The sequence below is a fragment of the Rhodamnia argentea genome, chromosome 10, assembly GCF_020921035.1.
Source record: "Rhodamnia argentea isolate NSW1041297 chromosome 10, ASM2092103v1, whole genome shotgun sequence".
NCBI lineage: Eukaryota > Viridiplantae > Streptophyta > Magnoliopsida > Myrtales > Myrtaceae > Rhodamnia > Rhodamnia argentea.
In genome coordinates, this window is record NC_063159.1 from 15,443,646 (window position 1) to 15,463,044 (window position 19,399).

The 19,399-nt window shown below is 42.0% G+C and overlaps 4 protein-coding genes across 8 annotated transcripts; 2 read left to right on the plus strand and 2 right to left on the minus strand.

Annotated features, from left to right (window-relative positions):
- Positions 1-1,358: 1,358 nt before the first annotated feature.
- On the minus strand, positions 1,359-3,693 carry LOC115731761 (protein PHYTOCHROME KINASE SUBSTRATE 4). Its single transcript, XM_030662441.2, has one exon. It carries the CDS (start codon positions 3,443-3,445, stop codon positions 1,667-1,669), a length of 1,779 nt encoding a protein of 592 aa, XP_030518301.2. The 5' UTR covers positions 3,446-3,693; the 3' UTR covers positions 1,359-1,666.
- Positions 3,694-5,780: 2,087 nt separating this feature from the next.
- On the plus strand, positions 5,781-8,112 carry LOC115733733. Of its 2 annotated transcripts, none has more exons than XM_030664367.2 (4): positions 5,781-6,375; positions 6,464-6,611; positions 6,942-7,161; positions 8,035-8,112. In XM_030664367.2, the coding sequence occupies exons 1-4, from the start codon at positions 5,932-5,934 to the stop codon at positions 8,039-8,041; spliced, it is 819 nt and encodes a 272-aa protein (XP_030520227.2). In that variant the 5' UTR covers positions 5,781-5,931; the 3' UTR covers positions 8,042-8,112. The 2 variants fall into 2 exon arrangements, with proteins under 2 accessions (XP_030520227.2, XP_048127701.1); XM_048271744.1 differs by having other exon boundaries at positions 8,038-8,112.
- Positions 7,402-13,914, minus strand: LOC115733722 (probable vacuolar amino acid transporter YPQ1). 3 transcript variants are annotated; one of them, XM_048271743.1, is made up of 15 exons: positions 13,829-13,914; positions 13,303-13,367; positions 12,878-13,143; positions 12,136-12,178; positions 11,846-11,872; positions 11,640-11,732; positions 10,798-10,964; positions 9,853-10,024; positions 9,659-9,778; positions 9,148-9,255; positions 8,767-8,787; positions 8,373-8,431; positions 8,184-8,274; positions 7,956-8,063; positions 7,402-7,741 (listed from the first exon to the last, which is right to left on the minus strand). In XM_048271743.1, the coding sequence occupies exons 3-14, from the start codon at positions 13,111-13,113 to the stop codon at positions 7,977-7,979; spliced, it is 1,224 nt and encodes a 407-aa protein (XP_048127700.1). In that variant the 5' UTR covers positions 13,114-13,143; positions 13,303-13,367; positions 13,829-13,914; the 3' UTR covers positions 7,402-7,741; positions 7,956-7,976. The 3 variants fall into 3 exon arrangements, with proteins under 3 accessions (XP_048127700.1, XP_030520211.2, XP_030520221.2); XM_030664351.2 differs by having other exon boundaries at positions 13,812-13,914; XM_030664361.2 differs by lacking the exon at positions 13,303-13,367 and having other exon boundaries at positions 13,812-13,914.
- Positions 13,915-14,892: 978 nt separating this feature from the next.
- On the plus strand, positions 14,893-17,457 carry LOC115732439 (chaperone protein dnaJ 72). 2 transcript variants are annotated; one of them, XR_007196792.1, is made up of 5 exons: positions 14,893-14,935; positions 15,120-15,573; positions 15,659-15,728; positions 17,020-17,271; positions 17,359-17,457. XR_007196792.1 is itself a non-coding variant. In XM_048271896.1 (4 exons), the coding sequence occupies exons 1-4, from the start codon at positions 14,920-14,922 to the stop codon at positions 17,080-17,082; spliced, it is 603 nt and encodes a 200-aa protein (XP_048127853.1). In that variant the 5' UTR covers positions 14,893-14,919; the 3' UTR covers positions 17,083-17,457. The 2 variants fall into 2 exon arrangements, 1 of the variants encoding a protein (XP_048127853.1); XM_048271896.1 differs by having other exon boundaries at positions 17,020-17,457.
- The last annotated feature ends 1,942 nt before the right edge of the window (positions 17,458-19,399 follow it).

Consider the following 19,399-nt stretch of genomic DNA (forward strand, 5'->3'; position numbering starts at 1 on the left):
GGAAATGGTGGCCAGCGATGGAGGCAACGGCCAGTGCGGGATGGGCGGCAACAACTAGAAATGGTTGCTTTGACAATGGTGGTAGACGATGGTGGCCCGGGGTGGGGGGCTGAGATCGGTGTGGCTGGAACCAACGGCGGAGGCGTGATTAGGAAAAAGAGGTGCTGATAATGAAAATAGGTTGAAGTGAGAATGCTATTGATGTCGAGGAATTTCTATTTCGATAGGAGAAGTGGCTTTTTCTTATCTTATGGAATTGGCTCAAAAATAACTAGAAGTGGAAATTTGCTTCCGAAGTATAAATGTAATATTGCGTAGTCAAATGAATTTCTGCTTTAGAAGTTGCATTACCAAACAGATTTTTGTTCTAGAAGCATTTCTAGAACAAAAATTCATTTCCAAAAATATTATCATGCGGGCTCTTATACTTTCACCTAACGCTTTGTACTGGCTTACGCCATGTCGTTTTGATTACCTACTAAAACGTCCTAATATCTCGTAAATTATTTGGCGACGTCGCTGTAAATCATTGGAATTAAGTGTTAAAAATACGGTTAAAAAGACAAACTATATGGTATGACAATGTACCTTGAAATTTCGGAATACACTTGAAAGTCCTTCGAGTTCATTTTCATTAAATATTAAGTGTTGAGTGCTAAATATGGTGAAATTTAGAAGATCTAATTAAGTGTTTCAACTTCGCTAACATATTTTTGGCAGATTACGGCTTTCGTCTTTTAAGGCTTTTCAAGGGATAAAAGCTCACTTTGATTTATAAAGAAAAGCTAGATAGGCGGCAAATATATTCGTGAAATGTCAATACAATAAATGTTGATCAGCCATCTTGATTGCGAAGAAATCCAACTCAAAAACTTAAGCTATGATATTTCAACATTGGCAGCGCATCGGCAACATCGGAATTTGGATGAGAGGGAGAGCCAAACCCAATCGGACTTGTTGAGCTCGTCTGGATTTTCGCCGGTTCGATGTTGGATCAAAGAGAGCCGAGCCAATTGAACCGGTTAACGTGGAGCTTCATCCGACTCAACGGAGAACCCAAAAAGCAATGTTCGTTCAGGTCACAGACCCATACTGGGCTCAACGAAACACCACAGATGAGCCTAGTCCTCGATATATACGGAGAAGTATTCTAGGAATTTGCTAACTTGGACCACCCATTTCATCAGATCTTTAGCCCATGGCCTGGTAGGATTACGGGTAGAACATGACAGGGTTTAGGGTGCGTTTGTTTTGCGGGGAAACTCCTTTTGCTAAAAAAAAAATTTCTTTTTGGAAAATCATTTTTAGGAAAATTATTAGTTTTCTTTAGAACATGACTAAGAACATCTCTAGGAACAGTTTTGCATCATTCCTGTTTCCAGGCACGATGTGTAATGTCAAATGCAACCACTCAAACATCGCCCTTTCAACTTAACCATTGATTTTTGTCTCGGTCCGCATCATGCAAATCCAAGAGACCCACAAAGGCTGATCCTAGAAGAAACTATCGAAGCAAAATGGAAAGAAAAGTTTTGGGAACAGATCACACGAATTGAAAGCCGCTGGAAAAGTGCTCGTGACACAAACAGATAAAACGCGGAGTTGTCGCGTCCAGTGAGAGCCGCAACATGCAAGTTGGTGCCGGTGCTGGCGCCGACCTCACAATCTATGTCACGAAAGTTAGGGACAGGCGTGCCGAGTGAGAGCTCGGGACGGGTGGCTTATTAGCGACTGGTGGTGGCCTACTGCTCACATGCCTTGCCAAGGCGTTTGGATTTGCTGGTGCTGGCAAAGATGGGGAAGGCCTGCTCTTATGATGTCCCTGTCCATGTCCATGTCCATGCACATGTCCCCGCTCAGGCATACATTTCACTGGGCTTGGCCCCACGCTCACCGCCTTCTCGCATCGACAGCTCATCAGCAGCCCGTTCCCTCTCCGCCTGCCTCCGCCGCCCTCTCCGCCGCCACCCCTCTCCTGCTCCTGGTGCAGCCGCAGCTGCATCCTGGTGAACTCTTCCACATCGGATGCGCTGACAGAGTAATTAGTCACACTCCCCCAATCCCACGCCGTCCCTTCCGCTGTGGTGACGCTCCACGCAATGCTGGCCTCGCTCGGCTCATAGCCGCACTCGGTTAACGCATACCCAGAAGAGGATGGTGTCATTGGCTGGTCATCTAGGCCGTTGTATAGGCCAGGCCCAGTACTGGTGTTCGTTGAGAACCTTGGCCTTGCCTCATCGAGGGAGTCCCTCTGGCGATGGTATGGGATTGGATACGAAGTGGATTGGGTGGAAAAGCTCTCGATCTCAAACAAATCCGAGCTCGCATCGCTGGCCGCCTCATCATCCGCAGCCTGGTTTTCTCTTGGGCCGAGGCCAGCTGGTGTAACAAGCAGTTGGCAGGGACGAGGATTGGACGGGCGAGATGGTTGGAACACTTCCAACGATTCCCGGGGCGGATCTAAAGCGAGAGGAAGCAAGGGACTAATAGGTTTTTTAATAGATGATTGGCCATTTGGTACCGGCTTCAAAGGAGGCGATGATGAGGATGAAGACATTGATGGATTCAACACAGGAAAGGTGAATCCCGCATTAGTAGTACCATCAACGAACGGCCTTCCTGGGACTACGACCGATGCGTGAACTTCGGGAGGGAAGCAATTCTCAGCTTCCGTAGAGATTCTACGAATGCTATTCGGGATCTGCTCGCTGGTTTTGCTCATGTAGTATCGGGGTGTTGTCGTTGCCACTAAACTCGTCTTACTGGTTTCTGAAACAGCAGTGATAGAGAAGGCTTTGGTTTTAGCTATATCTGGTTGGACTTTGTAAACCGCAAGTTCTTTCGGTCTGTAGTTACTCAGGCGAGCCGGAGATCTCGGTTCCGTAGATCTCTCCTTAACCCGAACAGACTTCTTGCCCAAGCATGGGCACTTTTGCTGGAAAAGTAGCCATCTTGCAGAGTTACTACTAGTCCCTCTTTTCCTATCGGCTACAGGGTCCCTGAGAGACACCGATATCGCCCCAGGAGGATTCGACAGGAGCCCAGTGCGGCTGTTCCAACTCGCCTCAGATGAGGCCGTTGGGGTCACGTACGAACGGAAGGATCGAGCCCGGTAATTCCTCCCGTACCCATCGGCGATGGACAAAGAAGCAGAAGACAATCTCGGGAGAAGCAGAGACGGGTCGGGCAAGTTTTCCTTCAGGGGAGAGACGACTCTAGCTCCATTGGCGAATTCTTGGTCATTGGTTTCGTTGAAGTACTTCCGGGCATCGAAGATGCTGAGCTCGGAATCATCGGCTGCGATCTGGTTGTGCTCTCGGGACGGTCTCTTGGGCTCCTCGTCATCTGATGGCGGCCTGCGGTAGGAGGAGAAGGAGAAGTCGGCAGTGGCGGCAGCCGAGAGATTCGGCTTGCGCTCAAAAGAAGCAGAAGAGTGAGCTTTCATGATTGAGGAATCAATGGGTCAGAGGTACAGAAGTTCTGGTTCTGCAGACTCCCATGGTGTCCGCTGGGGGATAAAGTAGAGTTTGGGTGCAGAATTGTCCAAGGCTTGCATCAATCATGGAGCGTTAGACTCTCTGTTCTACCAGTAAGTTCCCACAGGATGAACCAAATTTAACTGCAACATACAGGTGTGGGCGGGAGTTGTCCATGGCTCACAGAGAGCAGATTCTATTCTATTTGTTCAGCACGCTCCCAAAGGAAGAGATTTGACCGACTGACTGACTGATAGAACAAGGCTCGTGACTTCAGCAAAGATCTTGTGAAGCCCAATCTCACCGATTTTACAACAAATTGATCGAATTCGTCGATTCCTAACGCGTTAAAAGTCCATCGATAAAGCATCAATGCCCGCTTTATTCTTGACCGAAAATTTCGCGACACGAGCGAGCGCGAGGAGCGTAGCGCACGCATAGCTCACGAGGGGTAACTCGACCGTTGTCGAACGGGATTTCGAAGTTGTATGATTGCCATATCTCTATCACATTCAAAGCATGTGATCCGCAACAAAATTATTAGTCCAAGGATATTGACTCCTTTTCTTTAGATTCTCCGAGAGGTGTTGGGGCTGTCTGCCCCCATGGCCACGGTGTGAATTTGACCTAATTATGGGTTTGAAGATAAGGGACTTCGCTCATTTCCCTCCCCACCATCAACAAGATAAGATGTATATATTCACCTCTTTCTTCTTTTCTAGGACAAAATTGACGGGGTTATGTTGGATCCATGCAAGCAATTTCGGGAAATTCCACGTGGATTTTTTTCCCCTTCCCCTTCAGTTGATGTCGGTAGAAATCGAACAATTCGAATTCTTGCAAGAGACGACGACAGGGTTGATAATTTATTTCAACTTTTAACTTGTTTAATTTGATTCGTTGCAATATTGTTTCGATACAATTGAATTTTTTTGAACGCTGAAATTGATGACCCATGAAAAGGAGTCGGGCCAATTGGACCCCGCAAGGGTCAAGCGGTACCTAACCAAAAAGACAAATGAGAGGAAAAGAAAAAAATGTGTGGCTGGCAGAGCTTGAGATGACGTAGACCATATACATGCCTCATGTCCGATGGACTTTAGGTCAAAATCAAATGTCATGTGAGCAATTATATGTTCTCCACATTGACCATATGAATGGACGACGTGCTATGTTGCCGACTATTCCTATCACTATAAATTACAAAAGCTCATAAACTGCAGCCGAAAAACTTTTAATTTTACTGTCAACCCTTAAAAGTCGAATAGTCAATCGAATTAGATGGCATTTTTCCTTCTTTGGTTTCGGCTATAAGCGTGGATTTGGATAAGACCACGTTCCGTGTTTTGAATACACTTAGTTATGATCGAACGGAGGTGGATAAATTATGATGGCGTCCCTCATCTACGCTTCGGCCCCAAGACACAACAAATACGATGTGGCTTATAATGGGGAAGTACAAACGCGAAATGGAACGAGAAAAATATTGGAAAATCTTCCAACTAGGAACTCTTCATTCCGATTTCACTAAAGATCGTTGGTGGCAAATTAATCTCTCTGCTCGTCGAAACTGTAGGTCATTAATAAGAGATGGCCATCTATTGGGTTCTCAACGTAGGGCAGAGAGACCTCTTTTGCCATTTAATGATACGTGCTTTCAGGAATTTGTAGCCTTAGCCAGATATCTTTGCAAATTCTCACTGATGGTTTCACATGAATGCAGGCCCAAAGATGAGATGACCACTGAACCTGGTCCTCTTCTCTTTGGCCAAGGAGAGATGGGACCATGCACCACCACAACAATACATGCAACTTGCCAAAACAATGAGCTATTCATAGAGCACGTTGTATAAAAAAATCACTAAAAACCTCAAATTATATTCATCACCGTGACACATTTATTTAAAATTTTTTTTTTTTGTGACGCCCAAAATCCAAACTTGTACATATGTGATACATTTACCTTCCATCAAGGTTTCGTCAATGAGCTGAGCACCGTTAAAAATATGTTTATATGAATGCTAAAAAGCAAACCGTGTCAATATGACTTAAATGAAATAAAAGCAACGTCATTCTGACTGAAAAATCATCCGATGGAACCTTGACGAAAGGTAAATATGCCACGTTAGTATTTTTTTTTTTTATGCCACAAGAAAAAACTTAGAAAAAGTGTTATAAAAACATAATTTGGAATTTTGATAACTTTTTCCGTAACCTATGTAATATTTTTTTGCTGGACATGGTCGTTAGAGATGACTTTCCTTAGATAGTTCTTTTCTGACAAGAGGATCTGTCTTGACACCTCCTTCATCCTCCACCACACAGAGAAGGGTCTCACGACAGAGATCCAAAAAGGTGGAGCCACGAACGAATGAAGAGATTATTAATTCCAGAAGAAAGAATGTGAATTGAATTTGATCCAGGATCCTCTCTCACCAATCAAACGCAAACATCCATGGCGGCACTTCTGACACCACCTCTCAAGCTCCCGAACCCTCTCTCCTCATCATTCCCTCATGACCATGCAGTTGCAGGGTCGCCCTCCAACTCGACGTCACATGCTCTTGCTTCGCTCCTCGTCACCTCCAAACTTCACAGCCACTCGTTTCCTCCTCCTCGCTCCCACTTCTCCAGGTCTCCTCCAAGCCCTACAAGGCCCACTTTCTCATGCAAATCCTACCGATTCATGAACGAGGACGACGCCGGCGGCAGCAGCAGTGAGGACAAAGAAGGAGATGATTGCAGCTTCGACGGAGCTGTGGCACTGTTCAACAGGAGAGAATACTACAAGTGCCACGACTTCCTCGAGGCGCAGTGGAACAGAGCCGAAGAGCCGAGGAGGACTCTCGTTCACGGGATTCTGCAATGCGCCGTCGGGTTTCATCACCTCTTCAACCAGGTCCGTTTGGGTTTCGAAGAACCTTTTCGTTCCTTTCTTTCTTCGGGTGTGTTTTTGTATACCTGAGTGCGATGATGCTGACGGACAGAACCATAAAGGAGCCATGATGGAGTTGGGAGAGGGGCTTTGCAAGCTGAGGAAGATGGACTTTGTAGACGGTCCGTTTCACCAGTTCGAGAGGGAGATTTCTGCGGCTCTGGACTTCATTTACCAAACTCAGGTTGAACTTGCAGCATGTGAGTGAATTCACCTCCACCATTCAACTTAAGGGTCTAGGGTTCCAGGGACCACAGCGGGGTTGGCCGACCCTTGCCGGCAGTGACTTGATTGGGCCATTGGGGCGGACAAACAGACTCGGATTAAATAGATCGAGCAAGCGAAAGGACTATATTTAAAGGAAAAATACGGGTCGAATTCCACAAACAACATGAGTTTGAAGACTGTGTCGTCAAACTTTTAACGTGTATCTTTCTTTTTACTGTATACAAGTTTCCTGGGGAAGATTTCCTTAGAGACGCAAAAGAGAATGGACCAAATGAACAATTATTCATTTGAACTTTCTGCAGGTACTGAGGAACTGTGCATTGCAATGGACAGATCAGAGAGATCCTACCAGCTTCTAGGGGGCTATGGTGCTGGGCAGAATCTGTATCGTTTAGAACTTGACCGTGACGCCAAGATATACATCGTCTTCTGTCCGGAGAGGGACTACATGAAGGATGTGTCGCCACCTAGGGTTAAGCTTCCGACGCTAAATGTGACTGAGGAAAATCTTCTCGATTTCAGGTGAGTGCTCGCAACGTTGAGGGAGGATGAGGAGACAAAAGAAAGAGATGGCAGTTAAAGAGGCCTCGGAACCAGCAAAAAGAGTTGGGCACATTCTAACCTTTTAGCGTACATCAGGTACTGATAGATGCAGGCCATTCAGGTTGGTCTGATCCATGCAAATTAAATTACTCTAAATGGAAGGACCATTGGCAATATCGGAATTTGATCGAACTCCAGCCAAACTATGTCAGCAATTCGGACTTGTCAAATCAATCAATTAGTAGCTTGAGTTTCCCCTTCACAATGCAGGATCATGTCTAATTACGTTGCACCAGCATCCTGACAGAGGGCTAAAGAATAAGCAGAGTGAAGCACTGGGACACAACCGTGAATTATTATGGTAGGAAAACAAAATTGCCAGATTGAGGGGACAAATGCTTGAGGAACTGAAGAAAAAGCGATTCTCTTCCAAAAAGAAATGAATATCCACACCCCTCGAAACTTTAGGTTGCAAGCCGATCAAAGAGGACAATCTGAATTTTATTCGCTGTCAGCGCCTGTAAAGCACGTGAAACCTGCCTGTGGAGCTCATAAATTCCTGCAACAACATGATCAGAGGAAAAATATTCACATTTTAGCATATTAAATCGAAGCAGATGATAGTAGTTCCTGGGGAACTATATTATTGCCATAATATGCTTTCTGTGTCTCAAAGTTCTTATGAGGTCGCTTAGTTAAGATATATCTGAATCTATTATCAAAACACTAATGCCCAAAATATATGCATGTGGAGTGTGTAGAGAGAGAGAGACCTTGTAAAGCACTGTTATCATCTATCTCAACACTGCACCACTATCTCCACGGGTAATTTTGACATCTTGTTTCCTCCAGTAGGTGAAGTAGACGAACTGAATAAGTATCTGGACAAAATGTTAAGGATCCTCGTTGGGCAAAGATCGTCCTGAACGACATCTGTTACTCAACAGGTCTGTAAGTTCAATTTTGATACATTTGTAAGTGGATCCACAAGACAAGGATACAAGAATGTCCAGAAGGACACAACCGGTTGCATCCACCAGCCAAGGTAAATTTGGCCTGATTTTTGACCAGTCCAAGCTGCTGACTAGTATACTAAAATGCAGATGAATCCCATATCAGCTAATGAGAGAGCAATTATCAGAAAAGGAATAGAGACACATAACATGTTTAACAAGACAGGTTTTAATTACCTTGCGACGTAGGTAATATTTCCAATCAAAGCAAAAAGGAACATCAATGGATTGAGTCCCTACAATCAGAAAAAACTTTCAGAAAGTATAATTTGAATTAACACATCTCCAGTGTTCCTTGAGATGCAGCTATCATTAGGTAATCGATTGACCAAAAGCACACTATTTTCCTCCCCTAATGAGCATCTGTGAGTCTACTGGGTTTTGGGGTTAGGATCTTGAACCCACAAATTTGTATGTGCAAGGGACGGGCAAGAAACAGGAAAACGTAAATGGACAGTCCTCAACCTCAGTGAATCCCAAATGACTTGGGACCCTTTCAGATGAATGCCAAGTGTTCGTGTCCAGTGTCACAAAAAATTTGACAAACTATCAGATGAATCAAAGATCTCACCTCAACATTTCCCCTCCTGATCTGCAAAAAGTGCACAAACCACTGAACATTAGACTTACATCTCAACCTAGCATACAAGTAGAACTATTATGATGACAAGCTAATGCAGCTTCTCTTTTTCATGATAAGGAATGAAATCATAATAGATTTCAATAAGTCAAGTGCAAGACACAAAGCTTTCTGCCATTTGTTTGCTGTTGAATGTGGTAGGATATTTGACCAAAAAAAATGTCGTAGGATAGATGAATTATGCACTCATGTGGGTTGGCAAGCAAATCCAACCATTTTACACAAAAGGATTAAAAAGAGGACAAATGCTCTTTTCCAGGCTTATGAGAGTAAAGAACTTCATAGATTTAAGAACAGATAAGTGAACCTAACATTTAAGCAAATCTGAGGAAGCCTTCCGCCCATGTAAATAGCTGCCATTGCCCAACCGAGGAAACTACCAACTCCACTATTTCCAGCAAAACCATTTCCATCATTAACCTGATTCATTTACCAATCATACAAGTGAATACGAAAATCCCCATGCAAGAAGAAATAGTCAGAGACAGATCATCATACTGTAAGCACTGCTTGTGCAAGGTTTATTTTGCCTTCCTTTTACATGGGCATTCTTGATTGATCTAAGTGCTTCCTTTATTATCATAATGAGAGCTGAACTATCTTGACTGGTAAAGAAAAAAAAAAATCCATCAAATGGAACTACATCAGGCCATGTGAATGGAGATCTGACATTGTCAATGGAACAAACTGTCGGTATAAATAGGCTCTTGATAGCTAAGCATGGATTAGGCTTTCCACCCATCAATTGTGATGCAGCAGGGAACTTTAGATCTTGTAGTGCCCTACAGGTCTATTGGATAAATCATAAGAAAATTGAAATCACCTGCAAAAGCTTTCTTCCGACTTGCATGACACGTCTACTGTGTTTCTTAGAGACAGAACTTGCTCTGTCTTTTACTGGCTTGGGGAGATTGAAAGTGCCAAAAAATGTAACTGCAGAGACCTGGAGAAAAATAGTCAGTAAATGGCACCGCTGATGAACATTGTCATATTACCAAAGCTGTGGGAAAAGTATACCAGGCATAGCATGTTTTTGGTCTTTGGTGATGGTGCAGATTGTTCCGACAAATCTCCAGCAAGCAATGGCTCTTCAATAGTACCTTGATTATCAGCATTGTTGGGACTCATCCTCAGAGGAAAAAAAGATCCTGCTGTAGGAGTATAGCTACTTGACAAAGATCTTGCTGATCTGAAACATACCATTACTATCTGTCAAAGTTGCATCAGACAACCCTTATTGCCTTGAGGCAATTTCCTTCACTATGGAAAATTATGCTTCTCTTGCACTAGAGAACATTAATAGCACTATAGCATAAAGCATCAACATTTACTCTAATATTACAAAAGGACTAGCAACTTTCAAGAGGAATAGATGAAAAATATTCAGCCAGAGCGGCAATCTAGATTAGCAAAATTATTCTCGTCAGGTTTAAAACAATTGTAATGCAGAAGAGCACTATTCTTCAATGATGGAAGACATAATCCCAAAAAAAAAAAACAGAGGATAAGCTTCAATCTTTCAGCATGCATCCCTTTTCTACAGGATAAAAGTGTGAGAATGTCTAATGATCAAAGCCAGAAATAGATTATTAATTCCAGAACTACTCAACAACAGCACATTAGTTTATCTTTTGACATTTTAGAAAAGCATGCTGTACCGTTTCATACATTATGAGAGTATTAGTGGTAGCTAAAATGAAAGTCAAATGATTATGCCAACCATAGCTCTTGAAGGAAACATTTTCTGAGCTTAGCTAAGCCACCAATATCCCTAATTCTTGCAGCCAACTGTCTGAACGGTTGATTTTCATCATTCTTTTCATTTTATCTTCATGTGCTCTCAAAGTGAATGACCCAATAAACTTCTGTAAATCTTCAAATCGAACAAACACTGGATGCCAGATAAACAAGCCAGGCAGAAACTCAGATGACAGAGAAATTTGGAGAGAGAAATTCAATTACACATAATATAACCCTTTCCCAGGGGAAGCATTTGTTGGAAGTGCAGGAAGAGGAATTGGTGAGCTCAAAACAGTTTGTCTCTCACTGCTGTTGGCTTCTTTCCCACTGACTTTGCCAATGATTTGTCTATCATTTCCCGCCGACTCAATCTGATTAGGCTTGGGACCCTAAATTGTACACCAGAGGCAATAGAAGATTGAGTGCATGCAAAAAAGAAGAGAAAAAAAAAGTAAAACATCTGGCAGTAATTCCACGGCAAACCATCTGTGACCATCACTAGAAAAATAACGCATTATCAAATGGGAACCTTTAATATACAAGAACATTTTGGCAAGAAATGATCTGTGATAAATCGATAATCTTCTTTCCCTAATACCTGCTACGAAATTAAGATGAGCAGAACAATTGTAGGTACAGAAAATATATTGCCAATTGATTCTCACCATATGCATCATCCAGTTCTGAGAAAACCAAATAATTAAAATGGATGGGCCTAGAAAACTTAGGACAGTAGATAATGCTTGAAGTCTGAATGTTAGTTTTGGAAAGGAGCTTAATACATTTGAAATGGATAGAGAAAGATGACAATATGCGAACAAAATTTGGATCATGATAAAAATACGGACCATGGGAGAGTAAATCCAATTCCCTAATTTCCATCTCAAAGATATCCTTCAATAGATTATTGTTCCGTGGATGAAATTAACAAATTTCCAAGCAGGAAGACTTAGTACTGTAATTCCAGCAGAATATGTACTTCCCAATATGATCTTCGTAAAATAAGTAGTATCCTGAAATTTTTGCAAAGAGTTAGCAAGGAAAAAGAATTTTCATGTTATTACCTTGCAGAATGGCTGCCTGCACTTCAACCGAGGGTAGATGTGACCATAGTATACAGTCTGCCCAGCGAGTACCATTGTAGTCACAGTATACAACTGCATAGCACAACATGAATAAAATTATCTCACGCATCTTCAGTGGTATGGGAATCGAAAAATTGACAGAAAAGAACTGATCATGAACAACAGAATAGGCTCATATCTCGTACCACTGCCATGTAGTATTGTGTAGGGAGCTGCAAAAGCGAGCAAAAATGTCATGTTGGTAAGCAAACAAAGATGTCGTGTTGTTATTTATGCCTTTGGACAGGAATAGTGATATTTAGGGGTTCGATAGTTTACACTACCACATATCTACCAAAAACATAAATCCTTATGATTCACTTTACTAGAAGTCATCACACAAACCACATATTCTACGTACATTCATATCATTTGATGACTTTGGTTAAAAGCATTGTTGAGAAGAACAGGTAAACAAAAGAAAATTAAAACTCACCGTGGCAGGTTCCAGCATGCAGCCAAAGAGGTTGAAAAAATCCCTATATGATAAGATGGGGATATAGAACAAATCAACAAGTATATTCATGCTTCAATGCACCAAGAAAGTGGATATATAAAAAATCAAGATGGCATTTTCATTCCACTATGCAACAAAAAGCAGGTACTGGAACGAAGTTTCTTTAGCAAGTGTTATAACCTGTCAATGAAGGATTTTAAGCCGACAAAACAGAGAATACTGAATTGGCACACCCTTTGTCAAAACTTAGGTAAATTAAAACATGATTTGTTGAGAATGAATGCAGTCAGCTTATCAACTAGATGAAAATACTTATGCTGGGAGTTGATTAGATGGATCGGGACATCTATTATGGCAACAATCTTAAAGGAGATTTTACAACCTCATAGCCTATATAATAACAGGTTAAAATACTTTTCTCCCAAATTCATTAAAACAAAGTAGAAAAGCCGAAGCTGCAGGCTGCTGTTAGACCTTAGGGATTTTGACATTTGCTACACCAGCCCTTTTTCAGGCAAGAGTAGAAAGATAGTAGCCAAAAAGGTTTGACGCTTGTAGCAACGTCTGTGCACACAATTGTCGAACTTAAAGCAATGAGAAAGCATGGTTGGTACCACCAAGAAACTATAATCCCCCAGCCAAAGCACACACGGTACACGTTAAGAGCAAAGGTAAAGCCCAGAAAGAAGAATCATGAAGCTACAAAGAGGCATTAGATTACCCAAGTACCCATGTCATCAGGAAAGCAATGGAAAGACCCTCCGCGGATTTCTGCTTGTAATTAGTAACGATTTGAGGTATCTCAGCGACACCCCAACTGATTACACTAACCACGCCCAAGGACAGAGATATCCCATCCCTCGCGCTGCAGAGGCAATACTGCATATACTCCATAGCCCACCGCGCGCAATGCCGACTTGCAGGGCACAGAGGCATGTCGTTTCTGAATGGTGCCATTGCATCCAAAAAACATGTGATTTAATCAATCTGGGCACAAGGAGAAGACAAAGTAATGAAGCGAATATCAAGAGTAAAAGATACAGCACCATGTTAATGTGCTGAGTATTACTATATCACTATATCAGGGTGCATAAGATTTGCCAAAAAGAAAAAAAAGGATCTTTCGAATATAGAATAAACTCCAACCGTGATTATTGGTCGATGGACATGCTCCTGCAGCTGTAGAATCACGAGAAAGAAGGAGACCATCCCTGCAACCGAAAATGGAAATGAATCGCAACCCAGTCTGTCTGTCCCCATAATTATAGGTGTTGCAATAGAAACACCATCTCTCTCTCTGATTTTCCCAATTAGGTCGTTCCTCCGCTTCAAAATTCTCGTAACACGGTCACATTGTGAATTCACAAGACGAAGGCCAACCGAGGAAGGCGACCTTTAAAAAAGAAAAAAGAAAAAAAAGGGGCACACAAAGCCTACGGCGCTGTAATCTTTCTCCAACCAAAATGACGTCGCCATGATGGTTAAAAAAAAAAGACGGAGATTCAGCGAGAGAGGCGACATCGCCTAAGCATGCATCTCCCCGCAGCAGGCGGTGGACGATGCTCAGCGGAACGCCGCGGAGGACGCGAATCCGCAAGCTGATTGAAAGAGAGAGAGAGCGAGAGAGAGAGACAAAGGAGAGAAGCTAAACATACGGAAAGGCGCGATCTACCTTCCACTCAGCTACGGCGAATGGCGGCGTCCATGGCAGGAAGGAGCACGACGGAGGGGCAGAGCACGTAGATATATGCACAGCCACGCCTCTTCCTCTTTCCTTACGTGAACAGCGTCGTTCCTGTGAGGTCGTTACATGTGGCCGCTTCGTCTTCGCTAATAAACTAATCACGTGCACCCGTGCAATTTCACCAAAAAAAAAAAACAATTTCAAAAACACTTTTTGAAAAACGATAGATTATAGAGACGAATAAAAAATATAAATTCATTGTTCATAAAAATATTTAAACACAAATTATTCTGATAATGAAATTTTTTTTTACACGATAGTTTCTTTCTTCTTTTTTTTTTGAGAAAATACTTTTCAAATTCTTCATTTTTCTTGAAACAAGCCGCCTTTGATATCTTGGTTTGTGAAAATACGTTATTAGGTGCTCCATTTTATTTTCCGCGTGCTTGTTATCTTGATATATTTTCAACAACTATTGATTTTGAAAAGTACTTATTTCATAAATGAATTGGTATCTACAACTCAATTATAGATACGACATATCGATCTCTTAGAATATCTCGATTGCATTCACTGTACTTCCACTCGACATCTATCGTAACAATAAACAGCTCATCTCGCCATGAGCTTCTCTTGAATTCTCATGCCACTTAAACCTATGGAGTTTTGGATAGAATATATTAAAAAAAAAAAAGGTGATTCCATTTCTATCGTTGTGATGATATTACATTTTTCTGACGGATAAAAAATGAAGCACTAGAAAAATATTCAAATTTTATTTTTTGGCTTCGAACCACGCGATAATCAATTTGAGATTTAATTGCTTCAAACCATCCTAGCGAACGATAAAACGCGAATCAAACTCGTGATTCTGTGTTTGACAAAAAAAAAGGAAAGAAAGAAAGATAATCTAATTAAACAGCGGACCCGAAAATCTCTCCCGGTTCGGATTTCTGGGCCTAATCTTCGCCGTACATTTCTGGCCTCATTTGGGCCCAATTGCACGTAGCGCGTGAACAACACTTTCTTTCTTTGGCTGGCAAAATCTCCGTCTCGTTGTCGTTGCGGTTGAAGCGGCCATGGCTGTGCCACGAAGGTCCTCTACTTCCCCTTCTCCCCTCCTCTCTCTCTCTCTCTCTCTCTCTCGAACACTCATTCTTCGCCGCCGAGAAGAAGAAGAAGAAGAAGATACGTGCAGTGCCTCGCGTTTGTTTTCATCGCTCGCCTTCATCGATTCGAGCTCGAAGGCCTAATTTCGCCTTCCTTGCTTGAAAGGAACGACCGGCTACAAGCTCGCGCGCGATGGATCACTACAAGGTGCTGGGGTTGCAGAGAAGCGCGACCAAGGAGGAGATCAAGGAAGCGTTCCGCAAGCTGGCGATGAAGTACCACCCGGACAAGCACTCGCGGTCCTCGAAGGCCGTCAGAGACGACGCCACCCTGCGGTTCAAGCGGCTCTCCGAGGCCTACGAGGTCTTGACCGACGATCGCAAGCGCGCGGACTACAATTTGCGCTCCAGCAGTGGGAATTACTACGGTAGAGCTGGTGGAGCCAGCACGAGCACTGGGTACGGACACGGATATGGCTATTCTCGCGGTGATTATAGTAGGGGCAATGATTATTCGTACGCCCGTGCGAGAGGTGAGGGCGTTGGTGGATTAAGTTCTAAGTTTGAAGCGGCATTGCGGTTTATGACCACTCGGGCGTTTCTTCTTAATGTGGCCTTCGCTGGGTATGTTGATGTTTGCCTGGTGTCGTTGTCCGTTCGCAGTCTTACATAAAGGTGCACTTTTTCTTGATGTGTGTATTCATTGCAGTACTCTATTAGGTGCCGCAGTTGTCATTGATAGGGGAAGGGAGGCCCTGTGGAAGATGCAAAATTCGGGGGTATGTTGAAGTTATTTTTCTTTGGCAAGAAGCACATGTCGTTCCTTGTCAATTTCTGGTCTTTGGTTTGTGTGTGCTAAAGTGACTAATATCTCTGCTTCTCTGGTTGTTAGACTAGCTGATACTATGTTTGGCCCAAAAATCTAAAAGACTAGCTGATACTGTCTTCCATGCGGTCTCCTTTAGATGTCACTAGATGATTCAACACGTTTGGCTTTTGTTGTGAGTCTGTACTGATGTGCCACGGCGCCAGTGCCTCTGCTGGCCAGATGACAGCAATTGTAAACATGGAAGTAAAACGTGTAGAATGGATGCAGATCGTGTGCCCTCTGTTCAATGTTGATGATGAGGAAGATGCAATTCTTAGGTTTTGAAATTAAAAAATGAATCCTGTTAAAGGTAGGATTTTGAGATGCGTATGTCTTTCTTTCGGTCGAAGAAGAATTTGGTGGACGTGAACCCACATGATATATCTCCCTCAGTAGATTTTTAGCTTTATTTGGCCAGGTGGTGAATCCAGGGAACTGGGCTACATTGATTTCTACTGCTTTTTTTCTTTTTTCCATGTAGTCGCCTCCTAAAGAAGTGTTCTAGGTCTTATCTTTTGGAGAGTAAGAGAGATTATCACGCTATTCATATCATTCATTGCCGAACTTTTTGGTAGAAGAGTTTATCAGGTTTTATCTTGATCCCACATGCTTAATATTGCACTTATGGATAAGGGGGACAAAAATGCCATTGTGAACACCATTGTGATTTATGAGTTACTGTTCTTGGTTAACCTTATCATGTAAGCTCTTGTGTGGCTTTTGATGTTCTTCCCTTCTGTGAATTATAGACAAATATATGAAGCCTTTGAATTTTCACGATTCCCTAGCTTTTCCTTGTTTAGATTTACTTTGGTTTTCTGGTTCTTGTTTCCCTTCTCTTACCTAGCAAATGAATCTACCTAGGAGGGCAAGTCTTCTCTGGATTCTGCCGCTAAATGACATGCATGTTTCCTCAGAAGGAAAGGAAAACCATTGCATAAGTTTTAGAAGTACATTCAAATATTTCATCAAAATTTGCTTGATGATGAATACTGAAAGTATGTCTGTTTGACCAAAAAAAAAGTTTGTCTGTCTACAAAAGTATGTCCATAAAATGGATGTAACAGTATGACCATGATACTATTTTCTGTATTTGGTTTGGTGAAACACTTTTGACAGATCACGCTCCATTAGAGTCTTTTTTGTAAGAAACCCTTGGTCGTTTTATGTCAATTTTTTGTTTTCTTCATTTTTGCCTACAGAAATCATTTGAAGAAGCAATGGAATCCATTGAGAAGGCGAAAGCTCAAAGAGATAAGATGTGAGGGGGATTTCAATGGTACCTGTGGCAACAACCAATCTCATTGGCAGCTGCAGTTCAGACTGCTACACATGCTCTTGGACCTGACTAATGACAGTTCTTTACGCTGTTCTTCCGATAGTGTTCTTTGTGCATCGGTCTTTCCACTCAATGTTCCCATGCAGTGGGATATATAACTTTATTCTACTATTAGGTGGAAGATCTTACCAATCAGGGAGTTTTTCGATGTGAGGTTTTTTTTGTGATCTCCATCACGAGTCCCATTTTTTGTTGTATGTAGATTGGTCGAGTCTGCTGGACCAGGTTGATGTGATAATTTCCCCAAAGATGTAAATTTCAGAAGAAATAGATTTATGCCATTGCCTTTTGTGGGTGCCAATTACCATGCAAGTAAGCCCTCTCTCCTGCGTCTCTCTTCTCAAGCACAGAGAATGCTTTGCGATTTTAAAATCTACAACAACCTTTTCCCATCTCTCTCTCTCTCTCTCTCTCTCTCTCTCCTCTCTCTCTCTCAAGATTGGAGACAAGTGAGACTACACAAATATCATTTTCTCAATTAGGCATTTTTCTTTAACAACAACATCAACATCACTTTTATCCCAAACTAGTTGGGAATTAACAGGGACATGGTTTAGTGGAAGTTAGTCAGGGAAACGGAAGAACTTGAGCATATTCTCATAATGTATGGACTTGATTCTTTACATAAGGTGAAGCTCATTATCCTACCATTATTGCCAGGCCAGTGGATGCGAACTTGTGGTGCACTCCTTTAAAATGAGAAAGAAGTTCATCATGTCTACTAATTTATGGATTAGGCTGTTTTCCATTTTGTCTGTTAGTTGACTCCATTGTTGGTCCTAATTGATCCTGTTCTCTTTCCCTTATAATAAAGTTAGATTACTCTGGTCTCTGTTGAAGTTAGTAATATGCCTTTCAGAGAGTCTTGAGCCATTGCAGCTGAGAAATCTTTGTCAGCAGATAAGCGGCAAGCTAAGGTATGTGCCAGTTGCTTCCTTTACTAGAACAAGAGAAGAAAGGAAAAAAGAAAAGGAAAGGACAGATATTACAAGGAAATGCTAGTTTGCTTTTAGCATGGTTTTTTGGTTTTTCTAAGGTCTGCTGTTCCGGAAGTGCATCTGTCCTGGATGATAGTAGCATGTAATTCTGTATCGGTTTAAGGATGCTTAGTTCCTGTTTCCAGAAGAACTGGTTAGTTAATCTGAGGAAGCAGAATTCGTCTTGCAGTATTATTGCTTGAGAGACTATGCCTTGCTAGACACTGCAACCTATCAAAGTATTCCCAGTCTTTGAGTGTATACAGACACCCTCACTATTTACATGGTTCTGCTGTTGTTGATTAACTATCATTTATACCCTCTATACAAAATAGCAAATGCAAAAGGAACAGAAGTACTTTCTATCTGTGCACGGGTCCATGCACAGGTCCCTGGTGGCGGACTGTCTGAGATTTGCCTCTGTAATGGCATAAACAATTCTCCGTTTGTACAGCGAACGGAAAAACAGTTCTCGATGCAGAAAATCCACTTCACAGGTAGCATAGAAAGTCGATTATCTGATGGTTATCTTTAGATTGAAATGTTTAAGGGAGAGGAACATTAGATTCTTTCAAAGAAAAAAAGTGAGGGAATTGCAAGGAAGAAGAAAGAGGAAATGCTACTCAGTAAAAGTGCACCTAAATAATGTACAATGTTATCCTTTTCTCTTCCTGCCTCATTAGGTGGAAGAAAGAGGAAATGGTACTCTGTGATAGTGCATCTAAATCATCTAGAATGTTAACTTTATCTCTCCTTGCAGAAAATCCACTTCACAGGTAGCATAGAAAGTCAATTATCTGATGGTTATCTTTAATTTAAAATGTTTAAGGGAGAGGAACATTAGATTCTTTCAAATAAAAAAAAAGTGAGGGAAGTGCAAGGAAGAAGAAAGAGGAAATGCTACTCAGTAAAAGTGCACCTAAATAATGTACAATGTTATCCTTTTCTCTTCCTGCCTCGTTAGGTGGAAGAAAGGGGAAATGCTATTCTGTGATAGTGCACCTAAATCATCCAGAATTTTAGCTTTTTCTCTCCTTGCCTCATTAGATACCTTTGTTTAGCACAGCTGCTTACTTCAACGAGAAAAGGAGGGTTTTTTTGGCTTATCGAGAAAAGAATTTTGAGGTCGGTTTTTTCTTTCTTTTTTTTTTTGTTGTATAAAAAGAAAAGAGGAGCACTGGATTAAAGTGCGCTTTGAGATAAATTCATTTTATTGTGTCAAACTTTACCAAATTCTTTTAATTGTGGATATCAGATGGTAAAGCC